The 27,500-nt window shown below is 45.2% G+C and overlaps 2 protein-coding genes across 5 annotated transcripts in view; both read left to right on the top strand.

Annotated features, from left to right (window-relative positions):
* The first annotated feature begins 1,438 nt into the window (after window positions 1-1,438).
* On the top strand, window positions 1,439-10,126 carry LOC116531996 (TIMELESS-interacting protein-like). Of its 2 annotated transcripts, none has more exons than XM_032251038.1 (6): window positions 1,439-1,557; window positions 6,189-6,329; window positions 7,230-7,308; window positions 7,783-7,858; window positions 9,260-9,382; window positions 9,883-10,126. In XM_032251038.1, the coding sequence occupies exons 2-6, from the start codon at window positions 6,197-6,199 to the stop codon at window positions 9,988-9,990; spliced, it is 519 nt and encodes a 172-aa protein (XP_032106929.1). In that variant the 5' UTR covers window positions 1,439-1,557; window positions 6,189-6,196; the 3' UTR covers window positions 9,991-10,126. The 2 variants fall into 2 exon arrangements, with proteins under 2 accessions (XP_032106929.1, XP_032106928.1); XM_032251037.1 differs by lacking the exon at window positions 1,439-1,557 and adding an exon at window positions 4,358-4,922 and having other exon boundaries at window positions 9,883-10,124.
* Window positions 10,127-11,711: 1,585 nt separating this feature from the next.
* Window positions 11,712-27,500, top strand: part of LOC116531994 (DIS3-like exonuclease 1) — a 21,880-nt gene continuing 6,091 nt past the window's right edge. For 2 of the 3 annotated variants that reach the window (XM_032251034.1, XM_032251035.1), the window contains exons 1-7: window positions 11,712-11,817; window positions 12,741-12,920; window positions 15,702-15,871; window positions 17,850-18,011; window positions 20,311-20,558; window positions 21,117-21,209; window positions 24,062-24,595. In XM_032251034.1, coding sequence (XP_032106925.1) covers window positions 12,770-12,920; window positions 15,702-15,871; window positions 17,850-18,011; window positions 20,311-20,558; window positions 21,117-21,209; window positions 24,062-24,595 — 1,358 coding nt within the window. In that variant the 5' untranslated portion in view covers window positions 11,712-11,817; window positions 12,741-12,769. Of the gene's footprint in view, window positions 11,818-12,740; window positions 12,921-15,701; window positions 15,872-17,849; window positions 18,012-20,310; window positions 20,559-21,116; window positions 21,210-24,061; window positions 24,596-27,500 lie in introns of those variants that run through there. The other variant, XM_032251036.1, reaches the window with a different exon arrangement.

Here is a 27,500-nt window from a genome sequence, read left to right as displayed (position 1 = left end):
CCCAGGCTGGAGTGCAATGGCGCGATCTCGGCTCACCGCAACCTCCGCCTCCTGGGTTCAGGCAATTCTCCTGCCTCAGCCTCCTGAGCAGCTGGGATTACAGGCACGCACCACCATGCCCAGCTGATTTTTTGTAGTTTTAGTAGAGACGGGGTTTCACCATGTTGACCAGGATGGTCTCGATCTCTTGACCTCGTGATCCACCCGCCTCGGCCTCCCAAAGTGCTGGGATTACAGGCTTGAGCCACCGCGCCCGGCCTAACAGTAAGTTTTTAAAAATGTTTTTTCCTTTTGTAATAGAGACAGGGTCTCAGTATCTTGCCCAGGCTTGTTTTCAACTCCTGGGCTCAAGCAATCCTCCTGCCTCAGCCTCTCCAAGTGCTGGGATTACAGGCATGAGCCACCAGGTCTGACCAAGTATCGTAGTTTTGACATTTTTCTTTTCGTCTATACTCACATTCTCTCTCTCTTTTTGATGGAGGGTCTCACTCTGTGGCCCAGGCTGGAGTGCAGCGGTGCGATGAACTCGTGGGCTCAAGCGATTCACCGGCCTGGCCCTCCCAAAGTGCGAGGATCACAGGCATGAGCCACACCGCGCCCGGCCAGCGTCTGCACTCTTACCCCTGTTTCTCCTCTCTGTACCGCCTCTTCTCTCAGCTTATTATTCAATAAACAATTCACAAAACCCTGAGTTGGAGGCATTCTGCTAGGACCACCGAAGAAGCGGTAGTTTCTCGTTCACCATTGCTTGCCTCTGTCCTTTTCCCTCCTCCCACAGCTCAGTTTTCCAAACACCGAGACCTGTTTCCAAGGTTTAAAGTGCTGGGTGCGGTGCCTCACGCCTGCAATCCCAGCACTTTGGGAAACTGAGGCGGGGGATCGCTTGCGACCAGGAGTTCGATACCAGCCTGGGCAGCTAAACCCATTCTCTGCCAGACAAACAAACAATAAAAACCCATTAAAAGAAAAATTAGCTGGGTGCGGTGGTTTAGTCGGTGAAGGTAGGCTGAGCGGGGAGGATCCTTTCAGCCCGGGAGGTCGAGACGGCAGTGAGCCGAGATCGCGCTACTGCTCTCCGGCCTGAGTGATACAGAGACCTTGTCTCAGGACAAAGAAAAAGGCCGGGCGCGGTGGCTCACGCCTGTAATCCTATCCCTCTGGGAGGCCGAGGTGGGCGGATCACCTGAGGTCGGGAGTTCAAGACCAGCCTGACCAACGTGGTGAAACCCCGTTTTTTAAAAAAAAAAAAAAAAAAAAAAAAAAAAAAAAAGAAAAAAGAAAAAGCCTAGAGTAAGTATTAGCTTTATGCAGATAAGGAAGCTTAACAGGATTCCTCTGAAGAATTCCACAGGGCGGAAGCTGTGGGGCCGGAGGCGGGCCCGGCGTGGTGGGCGGGACTGAGAGGCGGGCCCTGGAGGCCCCGCCCGACTCGCGCGAAGCTTTGGCGCCAAACGCCGCGGGCTCTTCTCGCCCCTGGAATTCCCGAGTCTCGCGAGAAGCGCGCCTCGTCTGCGCGCCGGGCCCGCGCTGGGGCGCGCGGTGTGAGCTGGCGGGCAGGTCGGTGAAGTTCGTGCGGGGAGAGGGGAGCCCGCGGGACCGGCCAGGGAGCCGGACGGACGGGAGGGAGAACCTGGGTGTCGCCGTGAAGGGGTCGGAGTGCGGGGTGGCGCTGACGAGGCCTGGAGGGGCGCGGCGCGGGCGCTGGTCCCGGCCGCTGAGGCTGTGGGCCGCCTCCGGCCCCGCCAGGCCCCTGGGCGGAGGGAGCGTGTTCCGCGGCGTCTTTACCCCGGCTTCTGGACGGGGCGTGTACATGCAGAAGGCCCCGGCGAAGGTGGGACGAACGGATGAGGCTGAAGAGCGGACAGGCGGGGGGCGAGGGTGAGGGGACCTGGAGAAGTAGGGGAGGGTCCATGTTTCGAAGGCGGACCCAAGGGGGACATCGAGGCAGCACGGTAGGACTTCCCTTGCGATGAGGGGCGTCTCTTTCGGCTTCTTGGAAAGAGGTGGACGTGGCCGGGCGCGGTGGCTCACGCCTGTAATCCCAGCACTGTGGGAGGCCGAGGCGGGTGGATCACGAGGTCAAGAGATCGAGACCATCCTGGTCAACACGGTGAAACCCCGTCTCTACTAAAAATACAAAAAATTAGCTGGGCATGGTGGCGCGTGCCTGTAATCCCAGCGACTCAGGAGGCTGGGGCAGGAGAATTGCCTGAACCCGGGAGGCGGAGGTTGCGGTGAGCCGAGATCGCGCCATTGCACTCCAGCCTGGGTGACGAGAGTGAAACTCCGTCTCAAAAAAAAAAAAAAAAAAGAGGTGGACGTTGGAAACCAGGGTCTGGAAACAAACCGTGGTTTGCACCATGTATTTGTTACCTTCACTCCCCTGGGAGTTTGAGGAGTAGAGGAGGAAGTTGGGTCAATTTCATCAGTGTCTAAAAAGACACTTGTGCGACCATTGACGAGGAGTAAAAGTCGTGCGTTGAGCATCTTGTTCACTACAAATAGGAGAAATGCCAATTTCCTGATAAGCCCCACCCCGTGCTTGGCCGGTTCCTGCGTACACTTGATACAGTTTGGGCACTGCCATCAAACTCAAAGCTCGCTGTCAGCCTCAAAGGTCTGAACCCCACTGTAGATTCCTGTAGCTTACTTGAAGCTGCACTGGGTCGTGATCAGGAATTGATACTTTGCTTTTTTCTTTTTTTTGTGAGACGGAGTCTTGCTCTGTTGCCCAGGCTGGAGTACAGTGGCGGGATCTCGGCTCACTGCAACCTCCACCTCCTGGGTTCAAACGATTCTCCTGTCTCAGCCTCCTGAGTAGCTGGGACTACAGGGGCATGTCACCACATCCGGCTAATTTTTTTTTGATTTTTTATTTTTAGTAGGGATGGGGTTTCACTATGTTGGCCAGGCTGGTCTCGAACTCCTGACCTCATAATCTGCCCGCCTTGGCCCTCAAAGTTCTGGCATTACAGGTATGAGCCGCTGCACCCGGCGGATGCTTTGCTTTTATGTTTATGATCATTGAAATTTAGAATTGGTGAGATTTTAGAGAGCATCTAACTCCAATTCGGGGGAAGCTTTGGAATTACTTTTTTTGCATTCCTTCATTCATCAAATGTACATTGAACACCTGTCGTGTACCACCACTGGGGTTCCAGCTGTGGAACACAGGCCTACCTGGTTGCCCTTTTTGAACTACAGTCTAGTTTGGGAGATGAACAATAAATACCGTATAAATAAAACCTGATACTGAAACTGAATAAGTGTCATGACACTTGTGCTTGACATTATGAATGCTTACTAAAGGAGAATTTAGAGAAATTGAGGTAAACGTCTGAAAAGGTGATAGTTGAGATCTGAAAGAGATTAGGAGTCAAAAAGAGCTTTCAAGACAGGAAATAGTATTCGTAAGGAGCCGGTGGCCTGTGGGATGTATCTCTTTCAGGGAAAGAAAAAACGTGGGGTAGTGTGAAGTGAGGCTGGTGAGGTAGTAAGAGGCCAGATCACACAGGGTCTTGGAGTTTTATCTTTATTTGAAGAGCCATCAGAAACTATTGAAATACTTTTTTTTTTTTTTTTTTTTTGGGAGACGGGTTTTCCCTTTTGTTCCCCAGGCTGGACTGCAATGGCGCGATCTCGGCTCACCGCAACCTCCGCCTCCTGGGTTCAGGCAGTTCTCCTGCCTCAGCCTCCTGAGTAGCTGGGATTACAGGCACGCACCACCATGCCCAGCTAATTTTTTGTAGTTTTAGTAGAGACGGGGTTTCACCATGTTGACCAGGATGGTCTCGATCTCTTGACCTCGTGATCCACCCGCCTCGGCCTCCCAAAGTGCTGGGATTACAGGCTTGAGCCACCGCGCCCGGCCTGAAATACTTTTTTTTTTATTTTTTCTTTCTTTCTTTTCTTTTCTTTCTTTCTATTTATTTATTTATTTTTTTTGTGGGGGGACCGAGTTTCGCTCTTGTTACCCAGACTGGAGTGCAATGGCGCGATCTCGGCTCGCCGCAACCTCCGCCTCCTGGGTTCAGGCAATTCTCCTGCCTCAACCTCCTCAGTAGCTGGGATTACAGGCACGCGCTACCATGCCCAGCTGATTTTTTCTATTTTTAGTAGAGACGGGGTTTCACCGTATTGACCAGGATGGTCTTGATCTCTTGACCTCGTGATCCACCCGCCTCGCCCTCCCACAGTGCTGGGATTACAGGCGTGCGCCACCGCGCCCGGCCATCTTTATTTTTTTTATTAGAGACGGGGTTTCACCACGTTGGCCAGGTTGGTCTTGAACTGCTGACCTCAGGTAATCCACCCGCCTCGGCCTCCCAAAGTGCTGGGATTACAAGCGTGAGCCACCACGCCAACTATTGAGATACTTAAGCCACGTCAGATGATCAGCGTTACATTTTCAGATTCAGTTTAGATGTAATATGGACAATTGAAGGACGCAGGAGTGGTTGAGAGTAATGCAGTAATGGAAGCAAGAAATGTTGGGAAGTGTTTATGGAAATAGGGAGACATAAATAGATTCAAGGGATATTTAGGAAATAAAAAGGGTAGGATCTGTGGGCTAGGGGGAAGGAATAGCCAAAGATGACTAGGTTTCTAAATTGCATGGCTGAATGGATGTCATTCACTGAATTAGGAAAATTTAGAAGTTCGATTTTGCACAGGATGAGTTATAGGTGCCTTTGAGGCATTTAGGAGGTGTGAAATGGGATGTAGTGATCTGGTCGGCAAAGTCAAGGCCTAGGGTAGAGATAAAAATCAGGGAGTCATCTATGAATAAGTAATTATTAAAGCTGTGTACATAAATGAATGAAGAAGCCCTAGGATGGAGTCTTGGATACTTAATAGCCAGGTTAGAAGATAAACCTACAAAGAAAATCCAGGAGGAGTCTCCAGAAAGGGAGGGAAGCCAGGTGAGTACTATGTGTTAGAAGTTAAGGTAAACATTTTTTTCCAGAAAGAAACTGACCAAGAGTCTGGGCCCCGTGGCTCATGCCTGTAATCCCAGCACTTTGAGAGGCTGAGGTGGGCAGATCACCTGAGGTCAGGAGTTAAAGACCAGCCTGACCAACAGGGAGAAATCCTGCCTGTCTCTATTAAAATTACAAAATTAGCCAGGTGTGGTGGTGCATGCCTGTAATCCCAGGTACTTGGAAGACTGAGGCAGGAGAATCGCTTGAAACCGGGCGGTAGAGGTTGCGATGAGCTGAGATCGTGCCATTGCATTCCAGCCTGGGCAACAAGCATGAAACTACGTCTCAGTAAAAACAAAACAAAACAAAAAACCAAAAACAAAAACTGACCAAAAGTTTCAGTTGTTATTGAGAAATTAAGTAAGGCAGTACTGGAAAACATTCTTTTGAATTATCAACCTGAAGATAATTTCCCATTCTTTTTTGTTTGCTTGTTTTTTGAACAGAGTGTTGCCCAAGCTGGCGTGCAGAGATGTGATCTCGGCTCACTGCAGCCTCTGACTCCCAGGTTCAAGTGATTCTCCTGCCTCAGTCTCCTGAGTAGCTGGGACTACAGGCATATGCCACCATGCCCGTCTAATTTTTTTTTGTATTTTTACTAGAGATGGGGTTTCACCATGTTAGCCAGGGTAGTCTTGATCTCCTGACCTTGTGATCCGCCCACCTCTGCCTCCCAAAGTGCTGGGATTACAGGCGTGAGCCACCGCGCCTGGCCATTCTTTAAAGGAAACCTTACCTAGAAGACCAGCATGTAAAAGCATTAAATTTTTTTTTTTTTCTTTTAATTTTTGTGGGGCACATTGTAGGTGTATATAAACAGATTTTTTTTTTAAGTTGCTCTAGTTGAAGTGGGGGTGGAGTACCTATATCCTGTGTATTTCATACCCTATTTATTGGATCACAGTTTGAAACCTTCTGAAAAGTCAAATTCATCTTTTTATGGTAGGGGAAACTCATTAGTTGAGGTAAAAGGATTTGTTCGACATGATAGCGTTATTTAATGTTAGGGTCTACGTTGGAACTTAGTTATGATTTCTAGGCTAGTCCTTTTTTTAAATAATTAGTGTCTTCTCTACTTTTCATGATGTGCGAGTTTGAAATGTGATTTAATTGATTGAAACACATGAAATTACTGGGGGTGGAACTTGTCTGTGTAGTGGAAAGACTATCTGGATGAATACAAATAACTTTACATTTTTTCCCCAGAGGAAAAGATGCTAGAACCAGAGGAAAATGGATTGATTGACGTACCAGATTATGAGCATGTAGAAGATGAAATTTTTCCTCCTTTCCCACCTCCAGCCTCTCCAGAGAGACAAGGTGGTGAAGGAGCTGAGCCTGATGAAGGTATGTATAAAGAGTGTTAAAAAGGAGGCTGTGGTAAAAGGTATTTGAGGAGAAAAAAATAAAAAAAGGGAGGCTGGGCACAGTGGCTCCTGCCTGTAACCCCACCACTTTGGGAGGCTGAGGCAGAGGGATGGCTTGAGCCCAGGAGTTTGAGACCAGCCTGGGCAACATAGCGAGACCTCGTCTCTACTAAAGATTTTGAAATTAGCTGGGTGTGGTAGGCTGTGCCTGTAGTTCCAGCTACTTACAATGCTGAAGCGGGAGAAATGCTTGAGCCCAGGAGTTTCAGGCTGCAGCGAGCCAAGATCACACCACTGCACTCCAGTGTGGGCAACAGAGTGAGACCCTGTTTCAAAAAAAGGTGTTACATGTTTAGTTATCTTATCAGCTTGGAAATGATACTTAATAAATAATACAAATTCTTTTTTTTTTGAGACGGAGTTTCGCTCTTGTTACCCAGGCTGGAGTGCAATGGCGTGATCTCGGCTCACCGCAACCTCCGCCTCCTGGGTTCAGGCAATTCTCCTGACTCAGCCTCCTGAGTAGCTGGGATTACAGGCACGCGCCACCATGCCCAGCTAAGTTTTTGTAGTTTTTTTTAGTAGGGACGGGGTTTCACCATGTTGACCAGGATGGTCTCGATCTGTTGACCTCGTGATCCACCCGCCTTGGCCTCCCAAAGTGCTGGGATTACAGGCTTGAGCCACCGCGTCCGGCCCTTTTTTTTTTTTTTTTTTTTTAATAAAGATGGGGTTTCACCATGATGGCCAGGCTGGTCTTGAACTCTTGACCTCAGGTGATCCACCCACCTCGGTCTCCCAAAGTGCTAGGATTACAGGCATGAGCCAATAATACAAATTCTTTAAGTACAGTAATACTGATCTTGGTATGTTTTACTAGAGTCAGGAAGTGGAGCACCTGTTCCTGTACCTCCAAAGAGAACAGTTAAAAGAAATATACCCAAGTTGGATGCTCAGAGGTACATTTAGTATATTCTTATACATTTAAACTTTTCATTTTTAACATCCATTGTTTTTCTTCTAATGTTATAAACTTTTGGTTAGTATGATGTGGAGTCATCCAGGCTAGAGTACAATGGTGTGATCTCAGGTCACTGTAACCTCTGCCTCGCAGGCTCAAGCAATTCTCCTGCCTCAGCCTCCTGAGAAGCTGGGATTACAGGCACGTGCCACCACACTCGGCCAAGTTTTGTATTTTTAGTAGAGACGAGGTTTCACTACGTTGGCCAGGGTGGTCTCGAACACCTGACCTTGTGATCTGCCTGCCCTGGCCTCTCAGAGTGCTGGGATTACAGGCATGAGCCACCATGCTTGGCCGAGTTCTTATATTTCTAAAAACTTTTTTTAGTTCAGCAGAATATATTTTTTCTTACGGCCTTTGTTTAGACCAAACTCTAGAACACTTGAAATTAAAAATGTATTTTTATTCGCAGATTAATTTCAGAGAGAGGACTTCCAGCCTTAAGGCATGTATTTGATAAGGCAAAATTCAAAGGTAAAGGTCATGAGGTAAGAACTGTCTGATTTTTATGTTAGACCTTTGTTTTTTAAAATATCAATAAAAATGTGGACCCATTATTGTGTTCTTGGAACTCTCAGAATGCTTTAAGATACTATTCTTAATCATTGTATTTATTTATTTATTTATTTTTAAAGATGGTTTTCACCAAGATGGCCAGGCTGGTCTTGAACTCTTGACCTTAGGTGATCCACCCACCTCGGCCTCCCAAAGTGCTGGGATTATAGGTGTCAGCTATTGTGCCCGGCCAACTTTATTAAATTTTTGTACTGGGATTTTTTTTCATCTAATTTTTATGAATTTCTATCCAGGCTAGACGCCATGGCTCCTGCTGTAATCCCAGCAATTTGGGAGGCCAGGGCAGATCACTTGAGGGCAGGAAACATGGTAAAACCCCATCTCCACTACAGAATACAAAATTAGGCTGGGCACAGTGGCTCACCCCTTTGTGAGCCCAGCTCTTTGGTAGGCTGAGGCAGGAAGATTACCTGAGGTCAGGAGCTTGAGACCAGCCTGACCAACATGGAGAAACCCTGTTTCTACTAAAAAATACAAAATTGGCTGGAGCATGGTGGTGCATGCTTATAATCCCAGGCACTTGGGAGGCTCAGGCAGGAGAATTGCTTAAACCCAGGAGGCAGAAGTTGCAGGGAGCGGAGATTGCACCATTGCACTCCATCCTGGGCAACAAGAGCAAAACTCTACCTCAAAACAAACAAAACATTAGCCGGGAGTGGTGGTACACGCCTCTAATCGTAGCTGCTCAGGAGGCTGAGGGAGAAGAATCGCTTAAACCTGGAAGGCAGAGATTGCAGTGAACCCAGATTGCTCCCTTGCACTTAGCCTAGCTGACAGAGTGGGACTGTCTCTCAGAAAAAAGAAAAAAATCTATCCAGTGCTCTTTTAGACTGCAGTACTCTAAGGTCTTAATTTCTCTCTCTCTCTTTTTTTTTTTTTCTGGGAGATAGGATCTCACCCTGTCACGCTGGAGTGCAGTGGTGTGAACTTGTCACTGGAACCACTGCTTTCCAGGCTAAAAATCCTTCCACCTCAGCCACCTGAGTAGCTTGGTCCACAGGCGTGCACCACCAGGACTGGATGTGTTTTGTGTTTTTAGTAGATAAGGGGTCTCACCACGTTGCCCAGGCTGGTCTTGAACTCCTGAGCTCAAGTGATCTGTCCGCGTAGGCCTCCCAAAGTGCTGTGATTACAGGCGTGAACCGCTGTGACTGGCCAATATTTTTCTTATTAAACTTCCTTTTATAAGTTTTTCAACCTTAAGAATATAAAATGACCCCAGTGATTTTGGCATAGCTTTTCAGTTCTGAAACTTGCTGACAGGGTCAGCTGTGAGAATGAGACTCCTTAGCATTTTTATTTTTATGTGCCAGGCTGAAGACTTGAAGACGCTAATCAGACACATGGAGCACTGGGCACATAGACTATTCCCTAAACTGCAGTTTGAGGATTTTATTGACAGAGTTGAATACCTGGGAAGTAAAAAGGAAGTTCAGGTAAGTGTTGAGATGATTATTAATATTCACAATGCTAAATGATAAGATAGATTCAGTTGAGGCTAGGCGGGTCGTGGTGGCTCACGCCTGTAGTCCCAGCACTTTGGGAGGCTGAGGTGGGGCAGATCATGAGGTCAGGTGATGAAGACCATCCTGGCTAACATGGTGAAACCCCGTCTCTACTAAAATACAAAAATTAGCTGGGCATAGTGGCATGCGCCTGTAATCCCAGCTATTTGGAAGGCTGAGGCAGGAGAATTGCTTGAACATGGGAGGTGGAGGCTGCAGTAAGCTGAGTTTGTGCCACTGCACTCCAGACTGGATGAAAGAGCAAGACTCTGTCTCAAAAAAACAACAACAACAAAAAAAGATTTAGTTGAGGCTAGATTGCTTTTTGAAATCTCTTTTGGTAGAGAGGGAAAATTAATTGCAAATTACTATATCCCCCCATAACATTATTGGTAAAGAGGTAAAAATAAATAATCTCTTTTTATTTTCAGACCTGTTTAAAACGAATTCGACTTGATCTTCCTATTTTACATGAAGATTTTGTTAGCAATAATGGTAAGAATATAGGTTTATCTACTTTGCAACAATTTTGGTTTTAGAAATAGATCTATAGGCAGGGTGTGGTGGCTCATGCCTGTAATCCCCAGCACTTTGCTGTTTCATTTCTTGTTTAGGGACAGAATGTTGCTCTGTCACCCAGTTTTGAGTGCAGTGGGACAATCATAGATCCTCCCGCCTCAACCTCCCAAGTAGCTGGGACTACAGGTACATTCCACTGCGCCTGGCTAATTTTTAAATTTTTGTAGAGTTGGGGATCTCCCTGTGTTGCCTGGGCTGGTCTCACACTCCTGGCCTCAAGGCATCTCCCAGCTCAGCTTCTCAATGTGTTGGGATTACAAGCTTGAGCCACCATGCCTGGCCAATTTTTTTTTTTTTTTTTTCTTCTTTAAAGACAAGAGTTTTACTCTGTAGCCCAGGCTGGAGTGCAGTGGTGGGATCTGCGCTCACTGCAACTTCCGCCTCCTAGGTCCTGGTTCAAGCAGTTCTCCTTCCTCAGCAGCCTCCCAAGTAGCTGGGATTACAGGCATGTGCCACCATGCCCAGCTAATTTTTTTTTTTTTTTTCTTTTTGAGACGGAGTTTCGCTCTTGTTACCCAGGCTGGAGTGCAATGGCGCGATCTCGGCTCACCGCAACCTCCGCCTCCTGGGTTCAGGCAATTCTCCTGCCTCAGCCTCCTGAGTAGCTGGGATTACAGGCACGCGCCACCATGCCCAGCTAATTTTTTGTAGTTTTAGTAGAGACGGGATTTCACCATGTTGACCAGGATGGTCTCGATCTCTTGACCTCGTGATCCACCCGCCTCGGCCTCCCAAAGTGCTGGGATTACAGGCTTGAGCCACCGCGCCCGGCCTGATAGAAGATTTTTTAAAGACTACTCATCAGTTACATTAGATAGAGCCTGGTACTTTCAGCGCTTTGTATAGCTAAGAGTAGTTCAAAATGATGGTGTTTTTCTCTGGAGGAAATAAATCTTAGTGATTAATATTATTCCTAGCCAGGCACGGTGGCTCACGCCTATAATCCCAGCACTTTGGAAGGCCGAAGTGGATCACAAGGTCAGGAGTTCAAGACCAGCCTGGCCAACATGGTGATACCCTGTCTCTACTAAAAATACAAAAACTGGCCGGGCGCGGTGGCTCAAGCCTGTAATCCCAGCACTTTGGGAGGCAGAGGCGGGTGGATCACGAGGTCAAAAGATCGAGACCATCCTGGTCAACATGGTGAAACCCCGTCTCTACTAAAAATACAAAAAATTAGCTGGGCATGGTGGCGCGTGCCTGTAATCCCAACTACTCAGGAGGCTGAGGCAGGAGAATTGCCTGAACCCAGGAGGCGGAGGTTGCGGTGAGCCGAGATCGCGCCATTGCACTCCAGCCTGGGTAACATGAGTGAAACTCCGTCTCAAAAAAAAAAAAAAAAAAATACAAAAACTTAGCTGGGCATAGTGGCGCATGCTTGTAATCCCAGCTACTTGGGAGGCTGAGGCAGGAGAATTACTTGAACCTAGGAGGCAGATGTTGCAGTGAGCCAAGATAGTGACAGAGCAAGACTCCGTCTTGAAAATATATATTAGAAAAAGAAAAAAAAACACAAGAAAACAAAAAAAAGATATATCTATTATTCCAAAATAATAATTTTATATATATATATAATTTCTAAAGGGATCACAAACCTTAAAAGAATATTATGGGGATGTTTTCACATAGTTTTAAAAAACTGGAACTTTCGAAGATAAACCAGGCAGAAAAAAACATTTTTCACATAGATTTTTTATTATGATTTTAGGGAATTCTGAATGTCAACAAACACAGAGCCCAAATAGAAGCTTTTGTTCGACTTCAAGGAGCCAGCAGCAAAGATTCAGGTTCAGTATAAACCTTACATAAAGTTCCATACCACTCTTTCATTCTGACATTATACAATGAAGAAAGCAAAGTTGAAATTGTCGTGTCAGATGTGCCCTGTCCTGTGTGCCGGTATCCACTGTCTATGTGGGATTGTGGGGGCTTTTCCCCTAGTTTTTTTTTTTTTCTATAATTTCTGATTTTATCATATTAAATTTAAACTACAATACAGAGAAGCAAAGTAATTTGCCCAGGGTCACACTCCTGGTAAGTGGTGGAGCTGAACTTGTAGCCAAGGCAGTTTGGCTGTGATTTTAAAATAATACTCAGTGCTGCCTCGATGCGATATATTACTTTATTGGAATAATTTTTTTAAATAATAAAAACGAAAAAAATGTGTAAATAAGTTGTATCATAATCAAGTGTAGTTCTTAGTTTTGTAATGACAGGGTGAGAAAGAAACCCTGGGAGTCAAAGGAGCACGGCTGGGTGGAGGGAGAACGAACAGCTGGCTTTCTGTGGGCTGTTGCTAGTCAGAATTCTCCCTGTCGGTTCTGCCTTATTTATAGCTCCTCAGCCCACTGACCAGTCCCTTGGCTGTGTAGGATCCTGAAGGTATTGGGCAGAATTCCAGCATAGGCTCACATAATTGCATGCAGGGAACTAACACCTTTTTAAAAGGTGGTGAGGTGGGGGGGAGATTATTTTTTAAAAGATGATTGAAGGTGGCGCTTAGGAAAGCTCATTATACAGAATGACACAGTGCCAGCAATTCTTCATTCCTAGCCTGCAGAATGAAAGAAGTTTGACTTTACCTCTGAAAGGAAGAAGCTTTATTTGCAGGAGTGCTGATTAGACTTGGAATATATTATGCGCGGAATGCCTCACTGATGTGACATTCCCCTGGCTTTATGGATTTTTTTCTGTGCTGCCCCAAACACAGATTTAGTCAGTGACATCCTAATCCACGGGATGAAGGCTCGAAACCGCTCGATTCATGGGGATGTGGTAGCTGTGGAGCTGCTCCCTAAAAATGAATGGAAAGGGAGGACTGCAGCCCTGAGTGAGAATGACAGTGATGACAGAGCCTCGGGCGAGTCCCCAAGTGAGCCCATGCCTACCGGTGAGCCCGCTGGAGAGCCACTCCAGTGTCCATTTTTCTTGTGGAATTATATTTTTCTTCTCTTTAGCAAGCCAGAAATACCGCCTTTATTTAAGTCATTAATTAATTTAAATGGACAAATAAAAACTGTGTGTATTTATTGTGTATAATATGATGTTTTGAGATAATACATTGGAGAATGGCCATTAACCTCACACACTGTGTGGTGAGAACATTTAAGATCTACTCTCTCAGCGATTTTCAAGAATACAGTGCATTGTTATTAACTCTAGTCACAAGTTGTAGAATACTACTTTCTAACACGAGATACAGTCTCTGCCCCTCCATCATCAGTTTCCCCTCTCTGCAGGTTTATTTCATCTCATCAGCACCCAAACATGCTGTAATGGCTTCCATCTTAAAATCAAACCAGAAATCCTCTCTGGGTCCCACGTCCCTTTCAGCTACTGCCTCTTATCATGAAAGTCAGAGTATGGTTAACTCCATGTTACCTCTTCCTCCCTGCTGGCCTCTCATACCTGCCATTGTGACATCTCCCAACCCCTACCCTCCATCCAAATTGCTCTTTCCAAGGTCACCAGTGACCTCATTGCCAGAGCACTGGTCGGCCCCCATCAGCTGGAACGGTCAGCAGCATTTGGCTAGAGGGCTTCTGCCTTGCCTTGGACTTCTCTCGGTTCTCCCATCCACGGGCTGCTCTTCTCAGATCCTCTCCTGGCTCTCCATCTCATTGTCCTCTTGGATGTGCAAGGGCCCCATGCTGAATCTCCTGTCCTCTGCACTGTTTCCCTCAGGGATCTCCTGCAGTCATTTGATTTTGTATCTCCAGCCCTTCTTCAGCTTCTGGTTTTGTTTACTCGGTGGTCTATTTGACATCTTCCCCTGGATGTCTAATGGCATCTCATACTTAACATGTCCCATGCAGACTCCTGATTTTACCCCCAGACCTGCCCTTCCCAGCGTGTTCCCCAGTTTCAGTAAAGGGCAAATTCGTCAACCCAAGACACCTTGGGGTTATCATTTCACTCATCAGCAAATGCTGGCAGCTCCAACTCTAATGCGTGGCCTGAATTCAGCCACCTGCCACACTTCCCCCACAGCTCTCCCGCTTCAGTCCACTGGCACCTCGGGACTATCTCAGCCGCCTCCAGGCTGCTCTCCCTGCTCTCACCCTTCCCCCTCCTGGTGTAGTCTTTTCTCCACTCAGAGGCACAGTGATCCTTGAGAAAGTGAGTTGGGGAGCCAGGCGTGGTGGCTCACACCTGTAATCCCAGCACTTTGGAAGGCCGAGGTGGGTGGATCACAAGGCCAAGAGATCGAGACCATCCAGGCCAACATGGTGAAACCCCGTCTCTACTAAAAATGCAAAAAAAATTAACTGGGCATGGTGGCACGTGCCTGTAGTCCCAGCTACCCGGGAGGCTGAGGCAGGAGAATTGCTTGAACCCAGGAGGTGGAGGTTGCAGTGAGCTGAGATCGCGCCATTGCACTCCAGCCTGGGTGACAAAGCAAGACTCTGTCTCAAAAAAAAAAAAAAAAAAAGTTACCCGTCTTTGGCTGGGTGTGGTGGCTCACACCTGTAATCTCAGCACTTTGGAGGCTAAGGTGAGTGGACAACCTGAGGTCAGGAGTTCTAGACCAGCCTGACCAACATGGCAAAACCCCGTCATTACTAAAAAAATACAAAATTACCCAGGCGTGGTGTTGGGTGCCTGTAATCCCAGCTGCTCGGGTGGCAGGAGAATCACTTGAACCTGGGAGGTGGAGGTTGCAGTGAGCGGAGATTGTGCCTTTGTACTCCAGCCTGGGCGACAAGAGTGAAACCGAATTTCAAAAAAACAAAAAAATTTACCCATCTTTGCTGGGCATGATGGCATGCGCCTATATACCCAGCTACCCAGGAGGATGGATTGAGCCCAGGAGCTCAAGACTGTCGTGCACTGTCATAATGCCTACGAATAGCCAGTGCACTATAGCCTGGGCAACATAGTGAGATAGTGTTTCAAAAGAGAGAGAGAGAGAAAAAGAGAGAGAGAGAAGGAAGGAAGGGAAGGAGGGAGGGAGGAAGGAAGGAAGGAGGGAGGGAGGGAGGAAGGGAAAGAAGGAAGGAAGGAAGGAAGGAAAAAGAAACTTTTCTTTCGATACGGAGTACAATGGCACAATCTTGGCTCAAAAAGTGTTTTTAGATTATCCATCTTTAAAATAAAATACTAAGAAGGAAAATCTTTAAATGTATCTTCTTTTTTCTTTAACCACTAAACTAACAAGGATAAACATATCTTTTCTTGTTGTTGTGTCTGTGTGTGTGTGTTTTGTTTGTTTTTGAGACAGAGTCTCACTCTGTTGCCCAGGCTGGAGTGTAGTGGTGCCATCTTGGATCAATGCAACCTCCGCCTCCCAGGTTCAGGCAGTTCCCACCTCAGCCTCCCAAGCAGATAGGATTAGAGGCATGAGGCACCACATCCAGCCTAATTTTTGTACTTTTATTAGAGACAGGATTTCACCATGTTGGCCAGGCTGGTCTTGAACTCCTGGCCTCAAGTGATCCACCCACCTTAGCCTCCCAAAGTGCTGGAATTAGAGGCATGAGCCACCACACCCAGCTGTTGTTATTGTTAATAAAAGCTTCCTTTCAAAAACATTCTTGATTTGGGTGGATGTGCTAAAAAAAAAAAAAAAAATAGGACACTGTATTTCTTGTTCCTTTCCTTACTGCTGAGGTGGTCAGAAGCCAGATAGGTGGCAACTAACCAATTAATGCTTTGTTTTGTTTCCCCAAAGGTCGAGTGGTGGGCATACTTCAGAAGAACTGGCGGGATTATGTGGTGACATTTCCATCCAAAGAAGAGGTCCAATCTCAGGGCAAAAATGCTCAGAAAATCCTGGTTACACCTTGGGATTACAGAATTCCCAAAATTCGAATTAGCACTCAACAAGCAGAAGCCCTCCAGGTATCTAGCATTCTACCTCTACTGTGGGATCTCTACTCTTCTCCGTTCTTTGCCAGCCTTTTAGCAGTACCAGAAAGCGTCATTAATTCCTTTGCATATAAGGAAATAAATTATTGATGGCATGTGGCATTCCAAAATACTGGGATGTGTTTTTGGGTGTTGTTTTTTTTTTTCAAGATGGAGTCTTACTCTCGCCCAGGCTAGAATGCAGTGGCGTGATCTCGGCTCCCTGCAGCCTCCACTCCTGAGTTCAAGCGATTCTCCTGCCTCAGCCTCCTGAGTAGCTGGAATTACAGGCACCTGCCACCCTGCCTGGCTAATTTTTATATTTTTAGTGGAGACGGGGCTTCACCATCTTGGCCAGGCTAGTCTCGAACTCCTGGACCTCGTGATCCACCCACCTCCGCCTCCCAAAGTGCTGGGATTACAGGCATGAGCCACCATGCCCAGCCATGTTTTTTTGTTTTTTAATTCATTTTTTGTAAAGATGGGGTTCCACTTTGTTGCACAGTCTGGTCTTAAACTCCTGACCTCAGGCAATCCTCCCACCTTGGTCTCCCAAAGTGCTGGAATCACAGCCGTGAGCCACCGTGCCCAGCCCCAACATTCTGGGTTTTTTTATTTCTTTATTTTTTTTCTTTTTTGTTTCTGAAAAGCTATAAAAAAAATTCTGTTTTTTTAAAAGACTCTAAATATATGAGAACTATCCATTAAGTAGTCTGTGGTGAATAAATTCAGGCCAGAGAGAAATTGTCCTAGAAAGAGCTGTGTAGGACAACCAGAGAGAACATACATTATCCAGCTGTCCAACACAGAAACTTCCAATAGATACACTTTGCCAACACTAACAAGCTTTCCTCCAGCAAGCAATATAGAAATACGATCACTCTGCCCCGTAGGGATGATGTACTGGTACTTCGCAGAATTGATTATCCATAAAGGAATATAGCACTGGAGAGAAGACATAAACAGGAAAGTTAGAAATTAACCTTTACTGTGTCAGAGTATGGGCATTGCCCAATTTAATTCCCCCTGATACTTCACAGTATGTGAATGAGACAGTAAAGGAGGCTGTGTCCAGCCAGTGACTGGCCGTTGTGCTCTTTACATCTTCAAGCCTTATTGCAGGCTCTTCAGGCCAATTGCATCCATTAAAACAGTTACCCTGTTTTCCATTCCCATGGTTTGCTGGAATTTTTGGGTAGTGGGGATTCAGTTTACACCGATACCGTCTTCTCCACCAGAGACCATCTTAGGAGGTCTTCAAAGAGGCCGTGCGCAGTGGCTCATGCCTGTAATTCTAGCATTTTGGGAGGCCAAGGTAGGCGCATCACTTGAGGCCAGGAGTTCAAGACCAGCCAGGCCAACATGGTGAAACCCCATTTCTACAAAAAAAAAAAATAATAATAATACAAAAATTAACTGGGCATGATGGTACTCACTTGTAATTCCAGCTACTTGAGAGGCTGAGGCAGGAGGATCAATTGACCCCAGGAGCCAGAGGCTGCAGTAAGCCAAGACAGTACCACTGCACTCTAGCCTGGACGACAGAGTGAGACTCCATCTCAAAAAAAAAGACTTCAAAGAAATTAGGAGCTTCCTGCCACACACGAAACATTAAGATTGTTGTTTTAAAACCTAATTTGGACCATCCATAATTGAGTTTTCTTCTTGTGTTGCAAGTGTTAACTAGAATGTATTACAATCGGCTCTCTTTAGCAGACTAAAATTTCTAGTCCTCTTCATTGATGTAGAGAGGTAATACCTCCTTTCAAAGCATTGGGCCAAGCATTTCATACCATCTGGCAATTTAGTAACAGGAAGAATGAAAAACAAAAAAAACCCTACTGTGCACCACTTTTTGCCATTGGCCACTCTCTTTGGAAGCCACTGCTGTTTGCCTCTTGTTTGTTTGATGCCCCTAATTGACCCACTTAACTGGGTACTCAGCTGTGTTTTGGTTTTTCCCTTTGTGCAGGACTTCAGGGTGGTGGTGCGCATTGATTCCTGGGAGTCAACATCTGTGTATCCAAATGGACACTTTGTGCGTGTTTTAGGAAGAATCAGAGATCTGGAAGGGGAAATTGCAGCCATCCTGGTGGAAAACAGTATTTCAGTTCTCCCTTTCTCGGAAGCTCAGGTCTGGTTTTCCAGAAGCCTTTGATCTAATGACATTTTCTTTTTGCTTTCGTTGTTGTTTGTTTCATCATTAAGAAAGACAAATCTTATTAGAGGAGGCATTCTGTTTTCTGGGTAACGTTTTTAAAAATAGAAAAAAAAGAAAGAAAAATCTTTGTGCTATGTAACAACCCACTGGGTAAAGCCACAGATAATAGAAAAATCTCACTCCTCTTTATTCTATATTTGGACCAAACTGAAGTCAGTTTCAAGTGTAGAATTAGTTTTCTATAGCCTCACAGCTCTCAAATTTTTCTGTTTTCCACTGGGCTTAAAAATGATATGTCAGTGTCTTATAGTCAGTGTACATCGATCCCCAGTAACTTCAAGGATACCCAGTTTCAGACCCAACTGAGCTCCACTCTCTGTCCAAATCATTTAACCAGAGGCCACATAAAGCTGCAGGGAGTGGATTCCTGGGATCCATACATCTCCGACCCATGGGTCAAAAATTACACTCATTATGAAACACTTTTTGTGACCTTTACAGAAAACAACAACCCATAAACATAAAACGTCAGCTATTTCCATCACTTTATGATCTTTTAAAACCCTCATACATTTCCTGTGTTCTTCTTACATGACTGTATTTGTCGTGTGCACACATTAATTTCTGTTCTGCTTCTTTCGCTTAAAATTATTTTATATATTGATATAGCCTACTTATTTTAATAGTTTCGGTGAATTACAGAATATTGATGTACCCTAGTTTGCTTAAGCATTTCTCAATTGCTGGGCATTCAGGTGTTTAATTTTTCAGTATTATAAAAAACAAATGTAGGCTGGGTGCGGTGGCTCACGCCTGTAATCCCAGTACTTTGGGAGGCCTAGGTGGGTGGGTCACAAGATTGGGAGTCAAAACCAGCCTGGCCAACATGGTGAAACCCCGTCTCTGCTAAAAAATACAAAAATTAGCGTGTGTGCCTGTTAGTCCCAGCTACTCGGGAGGCTGAGGCAGGAGAATCACTTGAACCCGGGAGGCGGAGGTTGCGGTGAGCCGAGATCGCACCACTGCACTCCAGCCTGGGCGACAGAGTGAGACTCCGTCTCAAAAAAAAAAAAAAAAATTTCAACTTTTTTTTTGGGGGGGACGGAGTTTCGCTCTTGTTATCCAGGCTGGAGTGCAATGGCGCGATCTCGGCTCACCGCAACCTCCGCCTCCCGGGTTCAGGCAATTCTCCTGCCTCAGCCTCCTGAGTAGCTGGGATTACAGGCACGCGCCACCATGCCCAGCTAATTTTTTGTATTTTTAGTAGAGACGGGGTTTCACCTTGTTGACCAGGATGGTCTCGATCTTTTGACCTCGTGATCCACCCGCCTCGGCCTCCCAAAGTGCTGGGATTACAGGCTTGAGCCACCGCACCCGGCTCAAACATTTTTATAAACACTGCTTTTTAATTTCTTTCTGTCATTCTCTTGGAATGTAATCCTTAAAGTGAGATTACCAAGTCAAAGGGTACAAAAGCTTTAAATAGCTAAATAGCTTTTGATATACAGTAGCAGATTGTTCTCCAGAAACATTGGACCCATTTGCATTGCCATAAGGAGTGTCTGGGTGTTCTTATTTTCATTATACTTTTTCACAGAACAGTACATTATTTTAGAATATTTTACATCATTAAATTTTTATATTTAACATTAGTTTCTGGAAATTATTTGTTGACTTGTTTGGCAGCTCTTAGTGAAAGCGTTACAATAAAATAAAGTGTGGGCTAGACATCATAGGACTGGAATTTTCTCTTCCCCGTTAGCCTACTTAGCTGCAAATTGATGGCTTAAACAGATAATAATGGAGAGAAAATGCCCTAGATAGGTCCTGTATAAAATTATCTTTAAGGGGTAAACTTTTAATATTTGGGACATGTTTATTATTTTTTCAAGGCTTAAATTTAAAGCTCAACTACATTTAGACAAACAGATTGTTTGAAAATGGGCTGCATGTTGTACTCTCATTCCAAGCCCCTGTAACCAAACAGGCTGGTAGTCGTTGTGGGGCATCTTCTGTCCAACTGTGTGGGGCATCAGGGGTGGGGAACTTCGTCTTTCTTGTTGACTCCTGACTTTCCAGAACCCAGCACAGTACCCAAGACATCTGAGGCAATGAATAAACAATTATTGATCAAAGGAAGCCAACACAGGTTGATGCAGAAGGTAATTGAGAATCAGTGAATTTGTATGTGGTCACATTGAGAATATTAGAGAATGGATTTTTATAGAAATCTGTGGTACATGAATTGCTGAATATTTGGCCTCTCATGCAGATGTGTGAGATGCCGGTGAACACACCAGAAAACCCCTGGAAGGTGAGTCCTGAAGAGGAACAAGAACGTAAAGACTTGAGGAAAAGCCATCTTGTGTTCAGCATTGACCCCAAAGGTTGTGAAGATGTGGATGACACACTCTCAGTCAGAACCTTACACAATGGCGACCTGGAACTTGGGGTCCACATTGCAGATGTAACACACTTTGTGGCACCAAATTCTTCCATTGATATTGAAGCTAGAACAAGGTAATATTATTTGAAATCACACTATGGTTGTATGTGACTATATATTTTGTGTCTGTACTAGTTTCAGGTGTTCAAAACAAAGATCTCATATTTGTGCAATTCTGAAGGTCCCTTCCAGAAAAAAAAAAAGTTGAGGTCCACTCCCCGTTTTCCTTTAGAGAAACAGTACCTTGGTCGATTTACCTTTCCTTTTTAACATAACCTTTTCACACGTTTCCTACTAAATCGAAATGGGTTAAATTTTCGTGTAGTAATTATACTATTTTATATAAACACTGCATCATTACTCTCCAATTTTTCTTCTACAATGAAGATTCATGTCACTTGCCCCTTCTTTCTCATATCAGTGGAAGAATATTCAGCCCAAAGCAGTCTCACTGAGAAAAGTGGGACCATGGGAATCGCTTCATCACCCAGTCTGCTGCGCTTTATGAAACTGCAGCAGCCTCGGGGAATCTGTAGTGAGATTTTGGCCATTTGCCTCCCTGCAGTCCACACAGTCAGCAGTTCTGCTTCTCTCCATTGAAGGTCACGTTGCCACGTGTGTGTCATTCACAGGGCCACCACTTACTACTTAGCAGATCGTCGTTACGACATGCTGCCTTCCGTCCTCAGTGCTGATTTGTGTTCCCTCCTGGGAGGCGTTGATAGGTGAGTTTATGGCTTTTGTCTTCAAAGCTTGTCCTGGCTCTTCTGTGGCCCCCTGCCCTCTTTTTTCTTCTCTGCTGTGTCTCCCGTCTGACCTCTCAAGCCCACCCCCAACCCCATCCCCACACCACTTACCTTTAGACAGCTTTACTTCTCCAGCCTTCCCTGACCTTTCTGTCCTCTCTTCTGTCTGCTAGCGGTGGGACTGCGTCTCCCTCTGTCGCTGGCTTTTTAAAGTCAGTTAAAATCTGAGAACACATGTGTGTAGCTTTGTGCTTATGCATTCCCTGGTTGAAGTTGTTTGGCATAAGGATCATTTACTTGGGGAGTTTTTTCTTTGTTCATTCGTTGAGGTTAAAGTTTGTTTCTCTTTGAATCGGTAATAGAATCATATAGGCTCAAACTCACAGGTCCCAAGAGGTGTTTAATGAAAGGTTCCTCCCTATCACTTTCCCTCATTTGCCAGTTCTGTATTAGTTTTCCTAGATATAATACACACACAAATATGCATATGTGATCTTTTTTTTACACAAATGGTGGCATCATATAAATATACCATTTAGCACCTTACTTTAAAAAAAAAAAAAAAAAAAAATACTTAGGCCAGGCATGGTGGTTCACATCTGTAATCCCAGCACTTTGGGAGGCCGAGGTGGGTGGATCACATGAGGTCAGGAGTTGGAGACCAGCCTGGCCAGCATGGTGAAACCCCATCTCTACTGAAAATACAAAACTAGCCGGATGTGGTGGCGCATGCCTGTAGTCCCAGCTACCTGGAAGGCAGAGGTTGCAGTGAGCCAAGATCTCGCCACTGCACTCCAACCTTGATGACAGAGCGAGACTCTATCTCAAAAAAAACAAAAGATAAGAAAATCTTAATGGTATCTTGGAGATCATTCCATATTAGTAACAGTTGCACTATCTGTGGAAATTTGGATAGTTTTCAGTCTTTTGGTATTACAAACAAAGCTATACATAGTTAACTTTGAATATAAGTCATTTCACATTTTCATTTTCATTTTTGTTTTTTTTTCTGAGACAGAGTTTCACATGTTGCCTAGGCTGGTCTTGAACTCCTGGGCTCCAGTGATCCTCCTGCCTTGGCCTCCCAAAGTGCTGGGATTACAGATGTAAGCCACCATGCCCAGCCCATTTCACATTTTTTAAAGTACAGTATATGTGAAAGAGACATTCCCATGTGTGACTATGAGATTTCTGTGTCAAGAGTTTGTGCATTTGTGTTTCGATCATTATGATCAAATTGGTCTCCTTAAGGTTACATCAGTTATGTTCCTGCCGCTAAGGTATGAGAGGGCTTCTTTTCCCACAGCTTTGCCAATACAATACGTTGTATTTTTTTTATCTTTGCCAATTTGATACATTAAAAATGGTATCTTAGAGTGGTTTTAATTTGCATTATTACCATAAAAGGAATAAAGCTAACCTTTTTTTTTTTTTTTTTTTTTTTTTTTGAGACAGAGCCTCACTCTGTAGCCCAGGCTAGAGTGCAGTAGCACGATCTCTGCTCACTGCAACCTCTGCCTCCTGGGTCCTGCTTCAAGCAGGAGTTTGAACTCAGCCTCAGCCTCCAGAGTAGCTGAGATTACAGGCACGCACCACCATGCCCCCAGCTAATTTTTGTATTTTATTAGAGGCGGGGTTTCACCATGTTGGCCAGGCTGGTCTTGAACTCCTGACCTCATGATCCACCTGCCTCCGCCTCCCAAAGTGCTGGGGTTACAGGCCTGAACCACCGCACCTGGCTTAAAGCTAACCATTTTTTAGTATGCTTAACAGTCACTTATGCATCCCTTTCTGTGAAATACTTCATATTCTTTACCCATTTTTCTTTTGGGTTTAAGATCAATTATTAATTAATTTGTAAAAGCTCTTTACATATTAGGGAAATCAGCCCTGTTTTTTAGGAGTTGCAAATATTTACATTTTTAAATAAAATGATTTGGTGGCAAAGAGGTTTTTTACTAAATAAATTTTTTGCTAATTTAGCTGTCATCAAGATTGATATCACAGTTCAGTGTCATCCTGTAGGATCTGCAAGACTTGCTCTAATTTACAGAGGAGCTAAATAGACCTGACTCTATCTGTCTTGCCTTTCTAATCAAAATGGAGGAAATAAGGCAGGGTTTGTAATGTCACATATAAACTCATTTGAAATTTGTTCAGAGCTCAGCAGAACCCAGTCTAACTTTGTCGTTTTAATTTAAAATATTTTTTGATTTAGTGGTAGGGTGGTTGGATTGACATATCAAACCAGAAACTTGTAGCATTGTAATTTCTTTTAAGTTACAGTTAGGTTAAATTCTACTTGCTTCAAAAATAGAAGAATTAAGTGAGGCATGGTGGCTTACACCTATAATCCCAGCACTTTGGGCAGGAGAATTAATTGCTCAAGCCCAGGAGATTGGGGCTGCAGTGAGCAGTGATCATGCCATTGTACTCCAGCCTGGGTGACAGAGCAAGACCCTGTCTCAAAAAAAAACAACAAAAAACAACCCGGGTTGGTGTGGTGGCTCACACCTGTAATCCCAGCACTTTGGGAGGCCAAGGCAGGCAGATCACAAGGTCAGGAGATTGAGACCATCCTGGCTAACGCCGTGAAACCCCATCTCTACTAAAAATACAAAAATTAGCCAGGCATGCGGGCACACGCCTATAGTCACAGCTACTCAGGAGACTGAGGCAGAAGAATCACTTGAACCCAGGAGGCAGAGGTTGCAGTGAGCCAAGATCGCACCACTGCACTCCAGCCTGGGTGACAGAGCAAGACTGTCTCAAAAAAAAAAAAAAAAAAGATGAATTGAATAGTGATGTTGTCAATGTTACTGGTTTTACAGGTATGCTGTAAGCATCATGTGGGAATTGGATAAAACCTCTTATGAAATTAAGAAAGTGTGGTATGGCAGAACCATTATTCGATCAGCATACAAACTGTTCTATGAAGCAGCCCAGGAACTACTGGATGGAAACTTCAGCATTGTTGATGATATTCCAGAATTCAGAGACTTGGATGAGAAGAGCAGACAAGCCAAGCTGGAGGAGTTAGTGTGGGCAATTGGAAAGCTGACCGACATAGCTCGCCATGTCAGAGCTAAACGAGACGGATGTGGTGCCCTGGAACTGGAAGGGGTGGAGGTTCGCGTACAGCTAGATGAGAAAAAGAATATTCACGACCTCATCCCCAAGCAGCCCCTGGAAGTCCATGAGACAGTGGCCGAATGCATGATCCTGGCCAACCACTGGGTGGCCAAGAAGATCTGGGAGAGCTTCCCTCATCAGGCCTTGCTGCGCCAGCACCCTCCTCCACACCAGGAGTTCTTTTCGGAGCTCCGGGAATGTGCAAACGCCAAAGGCTTCTTCATAGATACACGGTATTCCTCTTTGAGGGGGCAGAGGAATGGAGGGGCATGTTGTGTATTTCTTTATCTTACAGTCGTTCTTAAAATGTGACAGCCAGATCGTTGACCAAAAAGAGAAAACTTCTTGGCTCTCTTCATTTTTGAAGAGACATTTTTCTCTCTTCATTGATATGTATAGAGACTTTAAACAACTTTATTTAGGCATAATTTTGTTTCTTGGTTTTCTGGGTTTTGTGGGGGTTTCTTGTCTTGTGTGATTTGTTTTTTTTTTTTTTGAGACAGTCTTGCCTTGTCAGCCAGGCTGGAGTGCAGTGGTGTGATGCTGGCTCACTGCAACCTCCACCTCCCAGGTTCAAGCGATTCTCCTGCCTCAACCTCCCAAGTAGCTGGAACTACAGGCACGTGCCATCACAGCCAGCTAATACATTGTTTTGTTATGTGGTTTTTTTTTTTTTTTTTTTTTTTTTTTTGAGACGGAGTTTCACTCATGTTACCCAAGCTGGAGTGCAATGGCGCAATCTCGGCTCACCGCAACCTCTGCCTCCTGGGTTCAGGCAATTCTCCTGCCTCGGCCTCCTGAGTAGCTGGGATTACAGGCACGCGCCACCATACCCAGCTAATGTTTTGTATTTTTTGTAGAGACGGGGTTTCACCATGTTGACCAGGATGGTCTCGATCTCTTGACCTCGTGATCCACCCGCCTCGGCCTCCCAAAGTGCTGGGATTACAGGCTTGAGCCACCGCGCCCGGCCTGTTATGTGTTTTTTTTAAGAGACAGGTTTCATTATGTTGCCCAGGATGGTCTAGAACTCCTGGGCTCAAATGATCCGCCTGCCTCAGCCTCACACAGTGCTGGGATTACAGGCATGAGCCACCAACCTCAACTCAATATATTGTAATTTTTGTACAGACAAGGTTTGACCATGCTGGACAGGCTGGTCTTGAACTCCTGACCAAGTGATCCACCTGCCTCAGCCTCCCAAACTGCTGAGATTACCGGAATGAGCCACCATGCTGGATGGTTAGGCATAATTTTGACCCACTACAGCTTTTTTTTTTTTTTTTTTTTTTGAGACAGAGTCTTGCTCTGTCGCCCAGGCTGGAGTGCAGTGGTGCGATCTTGGCTCACTACAACCTCTGCCTCCCAGGTTCAAGCGATTCTCCTGCCTCAGCCTCCTGAGTAGCTGGTATTACAGGTGTGCACCACCATGCTGGCTAATTTTTGCATTTTTAGTAGAGAATGGTTTCACCATGGTCAAGCTGGTCTCAAACTCCTGACTTCATGATATGCCCGACTCAGCCTCCCAAAGTGCTGGGATTATAGGCGTGAGCCACCACACCCAGCCAACCTACAACAATTTGTAATACAGCAGTAGGGAACCTGTTAGTTACCCCTTGATTTAATTTCATCTACCCCTTAGGTTACCAAGAAGTAATCCTATTTATTTCAGTGCTTTTTAAATGTGGCATCTCTGTGACAGTATCATAAGATACCATACCAACAGTGAATGTATACCAGCCTCCATGGATTTGAGACATTTTTACCCACCATCTCTAGGATAAAATACTTCTTTCATTAAAAACTAAGTATAGGCGGGGTGCAGTGGCTCACACCTGTAATCCTAGCAATTTAGGAGCCTGGGGCAGGCACATCGCTTGAGGTCAGGAGTTCAAGACCAGCCTTGCCAACATGGTGAAACTCCATCTCTACAAAAAATACAAAAATGAGCCAGGCTTGGTGGCAGACTCCGGTAATCCCAGCTACTCGGAGGCTGAGGCAAGAGAATTGGTTGAACCTGGGAGGCGGAAGTTGAAGTGAACCAAGATCATGCCACTGCACTCTGGCTTCGGTTTGTCTTTAAAAAAAAAATGTGTACAGTTTTTAAAGTATTGTATTGTCAAGTAACAGGTACTAATTAACATCTTTTATTTGTTTACCGAAATTTACTGTCTTTTTTAGCCTGGGCAACATGGTGAGACTCCATTTCTTTCTCCTTTTTTTTTTTTTTTGAGGGTTTGTTGGTTTTTTTTTTTGGTTTTTTTTTTGCCTTCAGGTGCTAGTATATTTGTTTGTTTTTTTGGCAGTCACTTGTTGAGCTGTCTGCATGCCCGGCACGTGGGCCAAAGGCTTTCAGACACCCTCTTGGTTAATTCTTAATGCTGAGGTGATGGCAGCATCATTCGTATTCACAGATAAGTCAGTTAAGTCTGATGAGATTAAGTAATTTGCCTATAATTTAACACTCAGGCAGGGTAGAGTCAAGATTTGAATCCAAGTCTACACTTGAAGGCTCACATAGTGACGACTTAACACCTTGCCTCTTTATTCATCAACATGCTCTATTTCGTCTCCTTTTTTTTTTTTTTTTTTTTTTTTTTAGACGGGGATTCACGCTCTTCTGACCTTGGTGGGGTGCAATGGCGCGATCTCGGCTCACCGCAACCTCCGCCTCCTGGGTTCAGGCAATTCTCCTGCCTCAGCCTCCTGAGTAGCTGGGACTACAGGCACACGCCACCATGCCCAGCTAATTTTTTGTAGTTTTAGTAGAGATGGGGTTTCACCATGTTGACCAGGATGGTCTCGATCTCTTGACCTCGTGATCCACCCGCCTCGGCCTCCCAAAGTGCTGGGATTACAGGCGTGAGCCACCGCGCCCGGCCTCTATTTCTTCTTTCCTGCCTTTTCCTTAGCCAACCACAATATAGGACTGAATTATATGTTGTATCATTAGTTTTATTTTTAAATACTTCTATATTTCCTGGTGTTTTAAAATTATTATTTTGAGGCTGGATGCAGTCTCCCCCATCCTGTAACCCCAGCACTTTGAGAGGCCAAAGCAGGAGGATCACTGAAGGCCAGTAGTTTAAGACTAGCAACAGCTGGGCGCAGTGGCTCAAGCCTGTAATCCCAGCACTT

This window comes from Sapajus apella, unplaced genomic scaffold (assembly GCF_009761245.1).
Source record: "Sapajus apella isolate SASKATOON/1434 unplaced genomic scaffold, GSC_monkey_1.0 scaffold74, whole genome shotgun sequence".
Classification (NCBI taxonomy): Eukaryota; Metazoa; Chordata; class Mammalia; order Primates; family Cebidae; genus Sapajus; species Sapajus apella.
Note: the sequence above shows the minus strand (reverse complement) of the source record. Positions and strands in the feature narration are given on the sequence as shown.